The sequence below is a fragment of the Elephantulus edwardii genome, unplaced genomic scaffold, assembly GCF_000299155.1.
Source record: "Elephantulus edwardii isolate Elephantulus edwardi_28Jun2011 unplaced genomic scaffold, EleEdw1.0 scaffold00004, whole genome shotgun sequence".
NCBI lineage: Eukaryota > Metazoa > Chordata > Mammalia > Macroscelidea > Macroscelididae > Elephantulus > Elephantulus edwardii.
The window spans coordinates 18,936,271-18,954,616 of record NW_006399754.1 but is presented as its reverse complement, the minus strand read 5'-3'; the positions used below and the strand labels follow the sequence as shown (position 1 = coordinate 18,954,616).

At 39.2% G+C, this 18,346-nt stretch overlaps 1 protein-coding gene across 1 annotated transcript in view; it reads left to right on the top strand.

The window, feature by feature from the left end:
* The window catches only part of GPC6 (glypican 6), a 1,593,112-nt gene that overhangs the window by 399,964 nt on the left and 1,174,802 nt on the right, over positions 1–18,346 (top strand). Inside the window, exon 2 of the mRNA XM_006879575.1 lies at positions 14,582–14,740. Coding sequence (XP_006879637.1) covers positions 14,582–14,740 — 159 coding nt within the window. The remainder of the gene's footprint in view (positions 1–14,581; positions 14,741–18,346) is intronic.

Sequence of the window (18,346 nt, the reverse complement as noted above, 5' to 3'; positions counted from 1 at the left end):
GAGGAGTGATAGGGAATGGCAAAGGATACACTGACAAAGAAGATTAATCAGAACTGGCTTTGACAAGCACTGTGGCATTTGGACAAGAACACCCTGGGAGGAAGGTAGAGAGAATAGTGCAACAATGAATGAGTGGAAGCCCCAAATCTCTGTAAATGTTTATGAAAATTAATAAAATATAATTATAGAAAAAAAAACAAAAAACAAAACACACTGCACAACCAGATCCCCTTTAATACTGGGGACGATTCTGCAGTAGACATGTTGATCTCATTAGATGTTCTCTATTCAGTTTCCACTCGATGTAACACATATGGCAGAGTAGGAGAGCCCCAGAGTCTTTTCTTGCCCGGAATCCTTCAGAAACAGTCAGATCTGTCTCGAGTTCAGATCCCCGGTTTTCCTTTTATCACCAAGGCGCTCAGCTATTTAAATACCAGTATTCCTTCACATGCACATACATGTGTATTTCTCTACACGTACAATTCTTTTGTATCTTTTGCATGAAGTCATGGCTTTTAAAAAAGATCTTCAAGTTTTGAAGATAAACTACTTTGAAGCAAAGAAGTTTATACAGTTTACGTAAGAGCACCTTCCTTTGTTTAAAAAGACCAGGACGTGCACAGGTGTAATAATTTTGTAATTTGTTATAGACAAAGAGAAAACAACAAGGATACTATCACTTTGCTTCATCGCTTCTGTCCCTGAGACAACCTGACCTTGAAATGTTTTCTGTTCCAACCCCCAGCTCCAGAAGCTTGCAGTCTTACCATGCTTGATGTCATTCTCACCCCACCCTCAACAGAAAGGTTTTCTCAAATAGAAATGAGAATTTAAATGGTAAAGCGCTGAAGCACTAACCGCAGAACTGAGGAGGCAGAAATCTCTACCATCTCAAGAAACTTGTTTAAAATTCTGTATATGTTAATGAATAACTAAACAGTTACTGAAACTGATTTAGACAATTAATTGGTTCCATTCAAAGGACTTCCTTTCTTTCTTTTGGCAAAATGTAGAGGGAAAATTTTAGGACTGAAAGAATTGTCATTTGAAGTCCTTATCAGGAAATTGACAACATCACAGAGGACAGTGTGTTAGGTTGCTTGAATGATAAGATTTGTTGAAGTAAGACCTTAATTGAATTTGCTGAAACTTGTGGGAGAGTTTTAACATTTCTTAGAGGGTATTGAAGAACGTGACTAAAGGAAAACAACTCTTAAAGATATGAGAGAATCATTCCTAATAACACTTCACACTGAAAGAGGTGAAGTATTTGTTTGAAGTTTGGGGGAATTTGCATTTACAAAAATGAACTGTAACATGCACTTTATTTTTTTTTCTATATTTTATTAATTTTCATAAACATTTACAGAGATTTGGGGTTTCCATTCATTCATTGTTGCACTATTCTCTCTACCCTCCTCCCAGTTTGTTCTTGTCCAAATGCCACAGTGCTTGTCAAAGCCAGTTCTGATTGATTAATCTTTGTCAGTGTGTCCTTTGCCATTCCCTATCACTCCTCCCTCAGAGAGACTTCACTCTGAGTCATAAGGAAAAGGGGACGGCGTATTCTCTTAGCTACTTCCTGCTGAAAAGGGACGCTGTGGGTTTCAGGGTGAAGATCTTCTCTCACTACTCTAAAGGGCCCCTTTGGCAGTAGGAAACACATAGACTATTATGGAGATTGATTTTGGAATTTAAATGCACTCTTATTGACTGTGCTTGGCCGTACATGTTCATATCCTTGAAGATGTATCATGGGGGTGTTACAACCTAGAAGACATAAATTTGACTAACAAGTTATAAGTACATGAGTCCAGAAATTATGGAAAAGTAAAAGAAAAGATTTTCATTGTTTTACAAACCCTCCCCCAGGTCCCCTCCACCATGTAGCCCTCGCTCTAGTCTCCTGTAATGACAGAAATACCTAGTTATATATCTCTTTTAAACAGTTTTCTCCCTCCTCTGTTTCAGTGCAGTATACATTATTGAACCCATCTTACTCAGTCTCTCCCCAACCCCAAGGACAGTCCCATTCTACAACAGTGGCATCATGTAATATTTGTCCTTTTGTGCTGGGATATTTCACTCAGCATAATGTCCTCCAGAGTCAACCATTTTGAATAATATTGCATGAGTTCCTTGTTTTTTAATGCAGCATAGTATTCCATTGTGTGAATATACCACAGCTTCTCTAGCCATTCGTTTGTTGATGGGCACTTAGGTTGTTTCCAACTCCTTGCTATTGTGAACAAAGCTGCAATAAACATGGGTGTGCATATATCTGCTTGGATGTCAGCTATGGTCTCTTCAGGGTATATTCCCAGTAGTGGAATTGCTGGGTCAAATGGTATCTCTATTTGCAACTTTTTGAGAAAGCGCCATACTGCTTTCCACAGGGGTTGCACCATTTTACACTCCCACCAACAGTGAATCAGGGTTCCAGTTTCTCCACAACCTCGCCAGCATTTCTTGCTTACTGTTCTGTTAAATTTTGCTATTTTGACTGTAACATACACTTTAAAAGTACTGCCCTCCCAAATTCTGCCACTCCTGATTGACTTGCTGGGAATGTTATGTTAATAAAAACAGACAGGTCTGTTAACCTCCCACTAAAATGATCTTAGTCATCAAGAACTCTTGCAACAAGTTCACTTAGTCTAGAGGGGTTAATAATGTCTTACACCCATTTCCCAAGATCATTTGCTCCAGTCAGCTTTCCAGGCACCAACTGAACAAACTTAATAGCGATTTGAGAAGACAATTCACACAATGACGAGACGACAGGAGGACACCAGCCACAGCTGACTGACACTGGAGCATTAGCAAGGCCCAGAACGAAGACTGTTGGCATAACAGATACACATACTGGAATTTATGGATAAGTAGTGCTCTGCTTGTGAACTCTTGTCATGCTCCTTTGAACTTTTCAGGGTTCTTTTCCTGTCTTCTGTACAGAAAGTGAAAGAACAACAACATCCCTTGATACTCCAACATTCTGTAAAATCCCCACGTTTGACTGACTGTGTCTGTGAACCCTGGATCATCCGGGTCAGTCTGCTTCTCTTGTTTGTTTGGAACGTGAGTTCTGAGATGCCGCTGTGCCTCCTCTGAGGATAGTGTTGGCTCCTGCAGTTCCGCAGAGGTGCTCTGGGAAGCTAATGAGACTCTCCTGTCTCTTTCTCTTATCCACCTTGCTTCTCACCAACACTCGTCCTGCAGCTGTCAGACCTGGGGCCATTCTATGTAGACCAGAAACTGGCAGAATCTCATCTCTGCGGTCACCTCAGGATCTTGGCATGAACATGAGCACATGTAGGCATTTGGAGAAAGATATTGTTAAGAAACAGCATAGAATTGATTGGGGCAAGTGGAGGGAGGAACAGCCTCTATGTCTTTCTTGGAAAACAAATGACAGTTTATGATCAGTGTTTGTTCTGGAGACTTTTCTCCATCAGGATTTCCTGGTGGACATCCTTTCAGTCAACAGATCTGTTTTTAGAACTAGTGAAGTCTTTTGTTTTTTTTTTTTAATGAACTTTATGTTGGTATGCATACACAATTCTATGCATTATGTTCATGTACTTTGTGTCTCATGTACTCATTCCCATATATTGGGTTTCATAAAATTAATCATCATTGATCTACGCCCACTATCACCCTCTCTTTTCAGGTCCCTGCTGAGTCTTTCCTGCCTGATTCCTTCACCCCTCCTTCTGCCAACCACAATGTGTAGCCTCCTAATGTCCCCTCTTCTCCACCCTCAGCTCATGTCTTGTCCCCTCCTTTCCCCTTTAGATTTTATACACGTCTTACTTGTTATCTTTCTGTTTTTGAAATAATGATCTTATGAAGTGAACATAGGAACCCAGGTTAATGTTAACTTCAAACCCTCTGAGAAAACTGCAGCCTCATTGTGTGGCCCTCTGTCTGATTGAGTTGGACATGAACTTATCATAATGATTAGCACATGGAAAGATCCCTGTTAATATCTAATGAACAAAGATTCAGTTGTCATGGTTACACTTCCACATGTCTGCATTTATAGTTTCTTATGGTAGAAAGATAGATGACAGGTAGGTAGGAAGGGAGGGAGGAAGGGAGGAAAGGGCACCCTTCTTCTGTGTAACTCCCTCTGAAAACCCCCTGGAGGGTCAGCTATGTATCAGTTCTGACTTGATGGTACACAACAACAACATACACACACACACACACACATATAGTTAAGAGGAAATACTGGTGGCCTAAAGGATAGCGAACTGCATTGCCAACTCAAAGGTGGGAAGTTCAAATCCACCAACTTCTCATTGATAGAAAGATGAACAGTCTTCTTCTGTGCAATTTTTAATTTCTGAAAATCCACTAGCAGGTCAGCTGTGTTAAGTTCTGATCCCACAGCAATGAGAGAGAGAGAGATTCTTAATCTTGGAGGTGCCTAGCGCCTCTCCTCTAAATGTTCTTTCCAAGTATGTGTTAGCATATGAAGAATCTAAGGAAATTTGAGAAAGAAATGTGGATGAGACACACTTAACAGACAAGACTTACTCCTCCCTCATAAGTTATTACTTTAGAAAGACCCCTTTGTTATGTCAGATTCTCTCTAGGTGACCAGAAGCACTTAAGATGAGCAAATGTTATGGAGACATTGGAAGGGGAACAGTTAGAGCTGGTTTGTATATAAAGCAGAGGCGCTTCTCTGTGAGTAATTTCAGAAAGTCAGTATTTTAGGTGGTGCTGACCATGTGGTCCTGGTCACAGCAAGCCTGCTGTTACAGTACTGGCGCTGTCGTCGACAAGACACAGTGAGGGGTGTGGCTGCTTGCACACTGCTTGATTTCCGTACATTGAAATTTAAGTTTCATGGAAGTATCATACTTGTACTGTCTAAAAAAATGCATCTTTAACGATAGCCTCCCACTTTTGCAAAACAGCCAGTAGGCCACGTTTGACATGTACAGATTTACGAACCTCTTTTTTGGTGTGGGAGGAAAATGGAAACCCACTCAGAAGGAACTGTTCTAAGTTCCTTCAGTTGTTAATTAAGAGTCATCAAGCTGTTAGAGTATTGTTGTTGTGTACCATCAAATCTGCTAGGAGAACAAACAAGCTTGTCCTATAAAGGGTGAAGCCAGGCTGCTCCTTGGAGGCAAGGATTCTGAAGCTTCGTCTGACATACTTTGAACATGTTGCAAGGGGCAATCAATAATTGGAGAGGGATGTCATGCTTGGGAGGGTGGAGGGACAGCACAGGAGAGGAAGATCCTTGATGAGATGGATTGATTCTGTCACTGGGGAAATGGGGATAGGTGTGTCGGAGACAAGAAGATTGGCAAGGGAGAGACCTGGGTTTAGGGCGGTTGTACATAGGGTCGCTAGGAGCCGCAGGTGGCTCCATGACACATTACAACAACAACAACAACCATCAATCAGAACTGACCCATAGCTGACTCCCCAGTGAGGTTTTAGAGGCAATAAATCTTGTGGGAGGAGGTTGCTTATCCTTCTACTGTGGATTTGGACCATGTGTCTTTGATGTTGCAGTGCAGTTTCTACGAGGTCACATGGGCTCCCTTGTTTGTGTTTTGTTATTATTGGTTTGGTTTTGTGTGTGTGTGTGTGTGTGTGTGTGTGTGTGTACACCATCAAGTCAGAACCAACTGATAGTGGCCTTTCTGGTGTGTTTTCAGAGGCTGTTAATTTCACAGGCTGATATTGGCAATTGTGGATGAAACCTGCATTCACGGTACTTTGAATCACAGCACAGATTCTTGCCACTAGGTCTTCAGATCTCCTTGTTTGTGGATGGCCAGGAGAACAAACAGATAGGTGTTGGAGAGGATACAGCTGGGGTGCTCTTTGGAGGCAAGAGTGATGAGGCTTTGCCTCACATACTATGGGCATGTTGCTAGGAAGGGCTATTCCTTGGAGAAGGACATGATACTTGAAAGGGTTAGAGGGTCAGTGAAGGAGAAGACTCTCAACCAGCTAGATTGATGCTACAATGGGCTCTTGTGTGTCGGGAATGTGAGGATGGCATAGGACAGAACGGGGTTCAGATTTTTTTGTTCATAGGGTCACTATGAGTCAGACTTGTCTCAATGGCACCTAAAACCAAAATATATGAGAGTAACCTTTTTTAGCTTTCTTATTAACCCCACATTATAAGCACTACTCATTTCACCAATAAAATTTTATTTTCAATGGTTCTTTGGGTGGTTACTCATTGATTTAGGTAATAATCCAAACACTCTCCTACTTATAACATGGTTCCATTCCAGCAAGCTTAATGTCATTTGGTTCTGCTGTAAGTTTCATGCCTGATTTTTTCTTTTAAATAGTATTGTCTTTTATTATCAATATCTATATAAATTGAGCTTTTATTTGTCTTTGGGAGTTGAAAAGATGATATATAAAATTATAGCTGTGGATGACAGCCAGTTACATGCTGTGGTATGTGTAGATAATGGCAAGCTTATGATGTGTTTGAATTATGAACAACTGTATTAAGATTTTGTTTTTTGGTGGTGTTTTAACGTATTGTTGTAATATCACCTACATATAAGATTGCATCACATTGTTATCATGATGATTCTTCCTCCAAAGAAGTAAATACTGTATTTTTAAAGATGCTCATGATAAAAGGCAGCAATAATGAGAGTTTTAAAAGGTGAAATGGTTTACTTCTATCATGACTGACTTGACAGCAGAGTTTGCAAAACATGACTCTTTCCTAAGTCAGTCGTGACCTTCTGACTAAAGACAGAACCACAAAAAGAAAGCAGAGACCCTCATAGACTAAGTGCGGGTCCTCGTAATCCAAATGGGAGTGGTTGCGAATGCTGACGCAGTGCTGATGACTCACAGTGAACCTATTCCGTTCTTTCACTGATTCTCTATTCCCAGCACGATTTCTTTAACCAAGGACTTCTGACTCCTGACAGCGTGGCCATGGGATGTGAGACAAAGCTTCAGTACCTTTCCCTCCAAAGAGCGCCATGGTCAGGTTTTCCCCCCAGAACTTATGTACGTGTTCTTTTGGCAGGCATGGTGTGTCTTCAGTACTTTTTGCCAACATCATAATTCAAAGGTATCAGTTCTTCTTCTGTCTTTATTCTATGCACAACTTTGAATGAGGAATAATAGTAACTAAAACTTACTCAAACTTTTATGGTGGGAAAACTTACTAAAGACAGACTTTTGCCTCCAGCATCTATATACCCATACCTTTTCTTCATAGTAAATGCTTTCACAAATGTTCTGCTGTCTTACCTTAAAGGCATTATTACTGTTTGTTGTTGTTGTTGTTGTCATATGTCCTCGAGTTGGAACTGACTCTCCAGTAGGTTTTAAGAGGCTATAAATCTCACTGGAGATTGTCTATCTTTCTCCCAAACAACAGCTGGTGAATTTGAACTGTGTGCCTATGGTTGAGAGCTCAACTCCTTACAGCTAGGACATCAGATCTCCCATGAAAGACATTAATATAATATGAATATTACTTACTTTCTCTTGCTAATTCTTTGGTTCTTTACCGAAATATGAGAAAATTTTATGTCTTCTATTGAATCATTCTTTGTTCATGTAACATTTATACATGATACAGTCACCAATATGAGACAATGCCTATTGTACTCAGACTATTTAATTACTATCAACTTACATAAATCTAGAAAAACTTTACCAGGAGGATATCAACCAAACCCAAACTAAACTTACTGGTGTCCAGTTGATTTCAACCCTGCATTGAGTTTCTGAGGCTATAAATATTTATTGCAGGAAACTGCCTCATCTCTTTTTCAAGCAGTGGCAGGATTTGACTACTAATCTATGGATTTTTAGCCCAACACATAGTACATTATACCACCAGGGCTCCGTAAGGGGGGGCATGTCCCGCTAGCCCCATCTTCTCACCTCTGTTACATTTCATATCCACCAGTGACGCCACACAAGAAAAATGGGCTGTCTCCTCCCATACAGTTTTTAGCCTCTAAAAACTCACTGGAGTCAGTTCTGACTTAGTACGTTTCAGTTTTGAGCTGATATTTCCAATTAATTCTTTCTTGTTTATATCCAATATGTAGTTTTTAGTTGCAATAGTAATAGGGTTTTTATAGGACTTTGTGAAAAAACTTAATTTTTGTGAATGTGCAAATTTTATTATCCTTTGATGTGTCCATTTAGAATTTTTCTAATTTTATTTTATTAATTTTAATGATCATTTACAGAGATTTTGGATTTCCATTCATTGTTACACTTTTCTTCCCCCCCCCCATTTCACTCCTCTCTTTGAAAAGTAAAAAAAAAATTCCTTCATTGGTAGAATATTTTTATTATTAATAAAGAGTAACATTTAAGGCCATCATGCATTTTTCAATAATTGCTAGATAACGTTTACTATTTTAACATAGAAAACTAAAACAACCACAGTAATGAACCTTTCTAGTCACTGAGCAATACACTTTTGCTATGTTATCCACAAGCCTGTTATTATTTCCATTTTAGCTGGTGAAAAATTGACAGGGTACGCAATTTGTTCTGATACCATATTTCCAGTAAATGATAAAGTAAAAGCACAGTCTTTCTGACTTCGACACTCATGTTATTATAATTTGCTACCTATAAACCTGGTCATGAATTTAGATTTTAGAAGGGTATGTAGACCTGGTTTGGTTTTCAGGGTTGAGATTCAGGGTACCTCCAGTGTTTGATATCGCAGCTTTTCTTCTGAGAAGTAAGTGACTTGAAATTTCTAGAAAAGATAACACATATACTTAGACCAACTACTTTAGAAAAAACAACAACAACAACAACAAAAAACCAAACCCAAAATGACCTTTTGGTACACAGCAAAATTTTTTATATATATTTTTTAAACAACAGTTTTTTTCATTGCTGAAAATTTGTCCCCCCCCCTTTTATCCCTCCCCCAGCCCACCCTCCAATGCACCTGTGTTCCAGATTGTTGTCTTCCATATAATGCTTCATTATATATTCCTTTCTGACAATACTTGCCGTTCATCTGTTCGAATACAGTGGTCATTATCTTTTCCTATTCTCTCTCCAAACCCCTCCCTGTCTGTCCTGTTTTATAACAGTGGTGTTATGCAATGTTTATCTTTTTTGTGACGTAAATATTTCCCTCAACATTGTGGAGAGATTGTAAGTCTTATTCACTGCTGGTGGGAATGTAAAGTGGTGCAGCCACTATGGAAGGCAGTCTGGTGCTTTGTCAAAAAGTTAGAAAAAGAAAGACTATTTGACCCAGCAATTCCCCTACTGGAAATATACCCTGAAGAAACCAGAGCCATGACTCAAACAGGTATACGCACACCCATGCTTATTGTTTCATTATTCACAATAGCAAAGGGATGGAAGCAACCCCGAGTGCCCATCAACAAACAAATGGATACAAAAATTGTCTTACAAAAAAAAAAAATTGTCTTACATTCACATAGTGTAATAGTATGCAGCACTAAAAACCAATGAACTCGTAAAATGTTACACAACATAAGGGAGCCTCAAACCAACTTCTTGTGAGCTTCTGTTGTTGTTAGGTACTGTCAAGACAAGTATGGCTCTATGGATGTAACTCTGAACCCTGCCCTATCTTGGATTAACCTCATCATATCTGACAAGCTTTAGACCATTGCAGTTGTCAGTGTGTTGATTCATATCATTGAGGGTCTTCCTCTTTTTCACTGACTTTCCACCTTCCAAGCATGGTGCTCTTTTCCAAGGAATAGCCCCTTTTGGTGACATGCCCAAGGTATGTTAGACAAAAACCTTTGACATACTTGTTTCTGTTTGGCACTCTGGCTGAACGTTCTCCAAGACATATATGTTCATTTCTTTGTAGTTCATATGGTATTCAGTACACCTCTCCAATGCCACGACTCAAAGGCGTTGATGATTCTTCTGTCATCCTTACTCATTGTCCAGCCTGCACATACATAACAAGTGACTGAAAAGAGCCTGGTCTGAATCAGGTACACCTCAGTCTTAAAATAGACGTCATTACTCCTAAAGTAGGCTTTTGTATTTAAAAATTTCTCTAGTAGGCTTAAGTAGGGACCATTGTTGGCCTAGTTCATGAGAACCATGGACAATCTACTCCTGTGCGATTGACTGTCTGAAAACTTGCTGGAGGGTCAGCTATGGATTGGATCTGATTCTATGGTACACAGCAACAATTGGCTTCTATAATAAAAAATGCTAAAACTTAAAAACTCTATCTATAGGTGGGTGATTTTCATCCGCGGCCCTCAGGCCTGTTTTTAATTGTTTTTGGTCAAACATTCTTCTGGGTTGTATAGCCCTAGTCCACTTAATGTACAGAGATGACTCGTGGTCACTGTGAAACTGAAGACTATGACACTGATGTGTCAAAGGCAAGAATGGTTACCCATGGTGTACAGTGTTTGGTGGAGTTCCCCGATTAAAACAAGCTTGGAAGCAGGAGTGGCATCCACTTCCATAACAGCTTGCCTCTGGAAACCCTATGAACCTGGAGAAACGATGAAAGTTCTACAGGTGTCCAAGACTTCAGTTCTTAGGGTTGCTTAAGCCTGTGACTCACCAGCACTTAACAACAACAAATCTATAGTCACCTTGAGTGTGTATTTAGTCTTAACAACTCTGGAATATTCCTTTCTTTGACCTGTTGTAAACAAGTATTTCTCCCCTCATACCCTGACTGTATGGTAAGCGCACTAATGAAATATGCATATTTCAAGAAAAAATTTTTGTTGTTGAATTCTTAAATATTATTTCTGCTGTCAAATGTGTACGTGTGTGTGTAGAGGTAACTGCTAAACATTATCTTACTAATTCGATGCAGATTTTTTTAATAGAACATAAAGTGTTCTAAGAAAGCTAATTCACTATTGTTGTTGTTGTTGTTGTTATGTGCCATCGAGTTGCCTGCGACTCATAGCGACCCTATGTACAACAGCCCTAAACTCCGCTCTGTCCTGTGCCAATCACACTGTCTCTGACACTCCCATCCCAATTATCCCAGTCACTGAATCAATCCACCTCATAGAGGGCCTTCCTTTCCTGCGCCGTCCCTCCACCCTCCCAAGCAGATGTCCCTCTCTAAGGACCGGTCTCTCCTCACAACATGTCCAAAGTAAATTAGACGGAGCCTCAGAATCCTTGCCTCCAAGGAGCCACCCGGTTTAACCCTTTCCAGGACAAATCTGTTTGTTTTCCTAGCAGTCCATGGTATTCTCAGTACTCTTCTCCAGCACCACAGCTCAAAGGCATCAATTCTCCTTCTGTCCTCCTTGGTCATTGTCCAACTCTCTGATGCATAACAAGTGATTGTGAAGACCATGGCCTGTATCAGACGCACCTTAGTCTCCAGAGAGATAGCATTGCTCTTCAGCACTTTGGAAAGAATCTTTTTAAAAAGATCGTACTATTTACTAAAAAGCCCTTTGGCTTAGATGATGTTAGAGAAATGCAGCTGGAGCTGTGGGGCAGGGTGAGGAGAGAGTGTGAAAGGACAGGGAAGTTATGGGACTCCATGACATTGAGACTCGCTGCAGGCAGGTGAGGGCACCTGGTCCAGAGCGAGCCAGGTTTGTTGCCTAATTCAAAGTGATTATTCAAGATCATTCAAAGCTTTTTGGCCTTTTACTGAGTATTGACCCAAGAAATATTTTTCCAGTGTCCAGGCAAAGAAAGAAGAGGTAAGGGGTTTTTTAAAAAAACAAAACAAAACAAAAAACAAAGACAAACTTCTAAGAAAGTTAATGAAAGAATAAACTGTCACTAAAAACCTGTTAAAATCATTTACTAGGTGTATTTTTTTAAAAACCATCACTCAGACTCTATTGATTAATTATAGTATTTCCTTTAATACATATTGTCACCTTGCACACTGATTTTATGTCATCTGTCTTGCACATAAAATGTCATTTCATTGGATGGGGTAGGTTTTTTGTGTTGTTTTTTTTTGTTTGTTTTAGTCACCTTTAGTGTTTTTGAGCACAACAATAAATCAAGATCATGATCAGAATGTTCCTTGTAATTTTCTTACTTTTTACTGAGAATTGTGAATGATGACCCAACTCAGTAAAAATGGAGATTTTGCTTCTGTTTTTCTTCTTTGGTTTTTTTTTTTTTGGGGGGGGTCCATTCATTCATTGTTGCACTTTTCTCCTCACCCCCCCCCATTCCCTCTTCTCTTTGAAAAGTAAAAGAAAATCTCTTTAATTGGAGCCAACCTATAGCTGACTCTCCCACAAATTTTCAGAGGCAGGAAATCACGTGGGAGGAGTTTGCTCATCCTTCTCCCACAAAGCAGCTGGTAGATTCTAAACACGTGCCTTTGAGGTTGCAACACGGCTTCTTACCAGGAGACGGTTAATCATCTGTTGACCATGTGCTAATAGCAAAACTGTACAAATGCTTTCTTGGTGTTTTAAACTATGAAACCGTACTTCTGAAAGGAATGTGGAATTCAGAATTATTTCGATAATATTTTCAAAATTCATGTACTTTTATCTCTCCTTATATTGAACTCACCAATGTTATCAAAACCAACTAATAACATGCCTGCATTTGAACAGATAGCTCTGTTGTGAATTGTCACAGTTGAGACCCGCCATGGAGAACTGTGGATATTCTCAGGAGGAGGATATGATAGGGAAGTTGTTAGAGGACTTGGGCTCCAGTTGGATTATCTGAAGGAGAGGCCAGAGAAAGTAAATCTGTCATTGGTATGGTTGGCAACCTCAAGAAACCTTACCCATATGGAAGAAATATAATCGGAAGATGCATTGGTATAGAACGAGTTGAGAGGTGTTTGGTGGTTTGTGGATTGCAGAGTAACCTGTGCGACTCTCCCAGGCAAAGTTCTGGCATGGCCTTCCTCTGTCTCATTTTATCTTGGTCTCAGTGTAGATCTGTCTGAGGTTGTCACTGTATGCAGTTATTTACATCTGGGAGTACAGAGCTGTGTGACCTGAGTTTGAATGCCAGACCAACTTCTCAAAGTCAAGGGCTGCGTATGTCTGTTTCTAACTTGTAAATATCTTCCCCTCTCTACCCCGATCTGCAGTCCTCTCCAGAATAACTACTGTAGGTACTAGGTGTTAGTGATGCACTTCCAAGGTTTTGTTATAAAATATCCAAAATCTACAGAAAAAAAAGTGAAGTTAGTAATATAACAAAAAAGCACCTTGCATCCCTCATCCAGTTTGAGAAATTATACACACACACACACACACATATATATTTATATTTTATATATATATATTTAAATTATTAATAGTATAAATACTATGTGTATATAAACAAAGTATCCACACGATGATCAGAAACAATTTGAATACACATTTATAATCCTGGTGGGATTTTTTGTTGGTTTGTTTGTTTATATTCTGGAGTTAAGCAGCAGCGAAGGCATCACATTGTATGGGACTCATAAGACACTTCATCATCTAAAGCCATCGGACATTTTTTTTCTGAAATATTGTAGATGAATACTTTGGAAATGAATTTTACCTACCACATCACACCCTTTGTCCATTCGATTTTCCTAGGGGCTTTTGTCTCCAGGGCAGTTTGTTGGTTTTCCTTATCAAGCTCTTGGGTGGCTGGGTTTTTCTTCTCCTTCTCATGTGCTCTGAGTAACATTTCTGAAGGTTACTGAGCTGCATCCATTGTGCGTTCACATTTTATGCAATAACAGACCATTTTAATTTCATGAAGTAAAGGGCTGACTTCTACTTGCAAATAGGGCTGAAAAGCAATCTTGTTGGATGAAGTGGCCCAGTATATCAAGGAATAAATCTGTTGAATTAAACAGGAGACTTTATTACCTTTTACTTTACATTTCTGTCTAACATACACATTAATTAAACCCACCAGTGCCTGCCTTCATTCAGAAGAACATTTTCTTTCTAACAAGAAATGTCACCTGAGAGTCTATGTGGCACCCAAGACCTGCCATTAAAAACACGCTGACTTTTCTCCAGATGAAACTCGAATGTCTTTCAGCAGACAGACAGGCAGAAAGAGAACATAGGAAATTTACATCCTTTTTTTGCCCTGGCTGTCTGACAGACTGTAGAGATGGCACTAAATGCCTTTTGCCTTCCTTGAGATTTTTCAAAGACAGGCAGACTTAAAACTGTGTTACATCTCTTGTCAATTGGTGTAACTTGGCACAGTTCTAATAAAAGCAGGGGAAAGGTCATGGTATTTTGAGGTCTTTGATATACACCTTCAGTTGCTTGTCAGGGAACAACGACTAAATATCAGATTCCATTTAAACCAGCCGTATGTTTGGAATGTGAAGCGTGTTGTTTGAGTGCCAGATTATAAGGATGACTTGAGGGGGTAGATGGAAGCAAACCCCTTTGTAAGGATTCTAGGGTGATGTTAGATAAGTGAATAGTCAGACATTTACCAGATGTCTTTAGCATTTCATGGTGTTGTCAGTGGCCATAATATTGACCCCGTGTTTAACAAAAGGGATTGCTGCCCCGTCTTTTGCCACCATCAGGGTGGTGGGTGTTTGAGTTCATTCCCTCTCATTCCACACTAACATTTCATTCATTTCTCATTGCAGGGGAACACTTGAGAATCTGTCCTCAGGAGTATACGTGCTGTACCACGGAGATGGAAGACAAGTTAAGCCAACAGAGCAAACTCGAGTTTGAGAACCTTGTGGAAGAGACAAGTCATTTTGTGCGGAACACGTTTGTGTCCAGGCACAAGAAGTTTGACGGTAGGCGTGATGGTTTCCACCTTATTTTGTTATGTGTGCGGGTTACTTTGGTATCTTTGTACTTTGTGAAAGAACACCCTTTAAAAGGGAGATTCCCTCCCCCCCTTACCTCTTAAGCATTTTTAACTCTATTTGTAAAGGCGTGTTATTAACAAAGAGGGGTGTGTGTGTGTGTGTGTGTGTGTGTGTGTGTGTGTGTTACCTGTGAGGTTTATTCTGCAAGGTGGAGCTTTTTGAGCTGTTATTTTTCAAGTGATTCCAATTCATATGTTGTCACACCATGGCTTGTCATCAGGTGTCTTTCAAAAAAAGTTAAGAGTATTTGAAGCGTAGTTTGACTTTTGGGGGATAGATTTGTCTGTAAGTGTTAATGGCAGGGACCCCTTTATTTATAGATGCCTTTTCCCTGTCATGTTACCATATTTCACATAGTATTTACAGCATCTTATGCATAAGGTTTTGAACCATCTTTTGGTTTTCTAATTGTGGGTAATTTATTGCATATCTGTGCTCAAGCCGTTAAGTAAATATTTACTGTGAGAAATCCCAAGGAGTGAGAGGAGTTATGACTAAAAGATCAGCATTGAGTTTTCCCAGCAGAGCTCCAGAAAAAAGTCAAAAGCAAATAGTTGTGTTTTTTTCAAAACTGAATTACTAATGAGCATAAAAACAACAACAAAAAATTCGTATTTCTGAATGGTATATAGTCTTGAGTGTTTTCAGCCATGACTATACCTAAGAGTCTTTGTAAGACTGACTTGCATGTTGTGGGACCATCTGTTGGACGAGCTTTCCTCCCCGAGCCCCTCAGTAATACTAAGCTGCCCCAGGGCAACAGAGCTCCTATTCATTTTCTCCCCTCTGTAGTCAATGCACAACGGAGTCACTTCAGAACAGGCTGAGCAAAAGTTTTTCTTTTCTCTGTAGTAGGTAAAATGCTCTATTTCATTACTGCTTTAAACGGTTATAGCCATTCCAATTTTTTTCCAAGCAAGCCTTTCCATTTATGAAGAACAAGTTGGCCTCATTCCCCCCACCCCCCCAGCACTCATGGAATAGTGACATTTTTCACATTCGAACAGGACCAAAATTTTCCGGAAGTGTGTTTTAACATCTTCATTTTCTTTCTCAGCCCCTCACTGTTTATAACTTTACATGTTTAGGTGGAAATAATTCTGTTTAGCCCTTATGCTGTGCTTGAATGTAAGTAGGTAGTTACTAAAGGCACCTTAGATTGACATAGTGTAAATCCAGTGACATTTGTGTTTTGGGGACTGCAAAAGATTACTTTAAACTGTGGCACATTTTAAGACATCTTGTCATTTCTTACAGAAATCAGTTGAGAATGATCTATTTTGCTGCTGGCTTTTACTTGGGTCTTTAGCAAACAATTCCAGTACCTTTGTAAGCTTGTACTCCTAAATAATTCCAGTGCAGAATACACATATTCCTTTTAATAAGATATTAAAAATGAACTTGTCTTAGATTTTTGGGTGCTGATTTATTTTTAAGCAATTAAAACTTTTCATAAAAAGCAAGTCAGACACTTTGTGTTGTCTATTGTTTATTAGTATCTTTGGGTTTACCAGATTTTAATTGTGTTAGTAAAGGAAAAGGCCTTTTTTTTTCTATCCCTCTCTGTCCACAGGTGTGTTTTATTTAAATTGCTCTGATTACTTAGGGCTATTACGCTGATCAACCTGGCAGGATGTTGATTTCCCTGAGATTAGATCTGACATAGGTCATGAAGAAGTCTTTGGTAACAGTGCCTTTCTCTGCAGTTGTATGAGGCCCAGATGGAGTGAAATGAAGGTTTTTAAAGGAAGTTTCCAGCAGACTGTTTTTAGTCTAAATGTGTTTCTTATGACCTCAGCTCTTTAAAGGTCTTCCTCTCTGCATGAATGAAGAAAGTTAGTCAGTTATTATTCATAATTTCTGTCTCTTGATTAGACAACTTCATGAAGATCAGAATGTAATACATGCTTTGTCTTCTTATATTGCAACAGTGGTTTTGTTAAGTCCATTTTCAGGAACATAGGTACATCAAATATGAATAGTTTTCTACTTCTTCTTTGGGTTACACACACACACACACACACACACACAGACCCCACAATTGCATTTATTGATGGAGGTCTAGATATCCGTGAAGAGTATCTAGAATCCGTTGTGGAAAGATAGTCTGAGATTTTTGTTTTCCCAGATAAAGCATAGGATGATATGAAGGGTATTGGGTTTCTTTTCAGTAATGTCTTATCTGCTATGTCATACTGTTTTATTGCTGTGGTCTGCACATTGATGTCCTGCTGTGGTCCCATGAGGTCACATTCTCAAGTCAAGAACTCTTGATTTGTTATCTGAATTTTGCAGCTTTACCTTAATATTTGATTGTCTGTTTCTTAATAAAATAAGATGAAGATTTCCCCCTTATTTGTATTAAATATAGCAATCATTAGATTGTACATGTTGCGTGATCAGAGAGCATAAATTCCGTCACTGTAATACTTCAAAAAGCTTCAGAGATACAGTAGTAGGCAACTGTGCTGTTAAACTCTGATCCTTGCTTTGCTCTCTGAAAATGCTCTAATTCTATTTACTTTTCATTTTCTAAGACAGAAAATTTTGTCTTTAAATTTGAAACCCTAATACATTTTACATGAAACAATATTCTTTTTTATTGCCAAATATTTACTCAGTTCTTTATTAATAAGCTTAGTAACATTTGAAGATAATACTTTATAATATTATATATACTCACTGAGTTAAAAGACGCGGACACTGAATTAGTATCGAATTCTCTCTCAATTATTCTAAATCTTCAAGCAAAACCTTAAGATCTAAATCTTCACCCAAAGTTCATACTGCAGCCGCACACCATCCTTCCCCCAAACTGTGTGTGTTGGGAGTCTGGGCTGGTAATTAAGAAGCAAGTATTGAAATGATACATCCATCTCAGGATTGGCAATTCTTTACAAATACATTTACATACCTGAATTTTTATGAAATGTATATAAAACAGCTTTACATTTCAGACTGATTCTTCTCCTGGGTTCCTTTAAAGTGTGTTGCTTTTTCTGGTCAAAATAAAAATATTACATCCCATTAATTTAAAAAAAAAACACAACAAAAAAACAAACAAAAAAAACCCCAAAACCCAGACCCTCAAATGCATTGCCTTTATGTTAGTTCTGACTCACGGCTGACCCTCCCTTGGGGTTTGAGGCTGTAAATCACCCAAGAGACTGCCCACCTTTCCTCTGTGGAAAAGCTAGCGGATTGGAACCAGCCGATAGGTTGCATCCTTAAGGTTAGAGGAGCACCTCCTGGACTGTGCTCAATTATTGAAGGAATAAAATTTGACTCTCCTTACACAGCTCTGCATTCCTCCCACCCTCTTCGTCTAGGCCTGGCCATTCCAGAATCCCTTACGTGCGATACTGCACATGCTCCCATTTTGCTCTTAACTATGCTCAGCTGTTGTGTAGATAACCTGGGGTTACATTCCTAGAGGAGACCTGGTCATGTGCACCTGGGAGAACGATTACCTCTCCCTCTGCCTCTCACCTTGTTCTTTTCCAATGGTATGAAAGCAAATCTTAAAATATA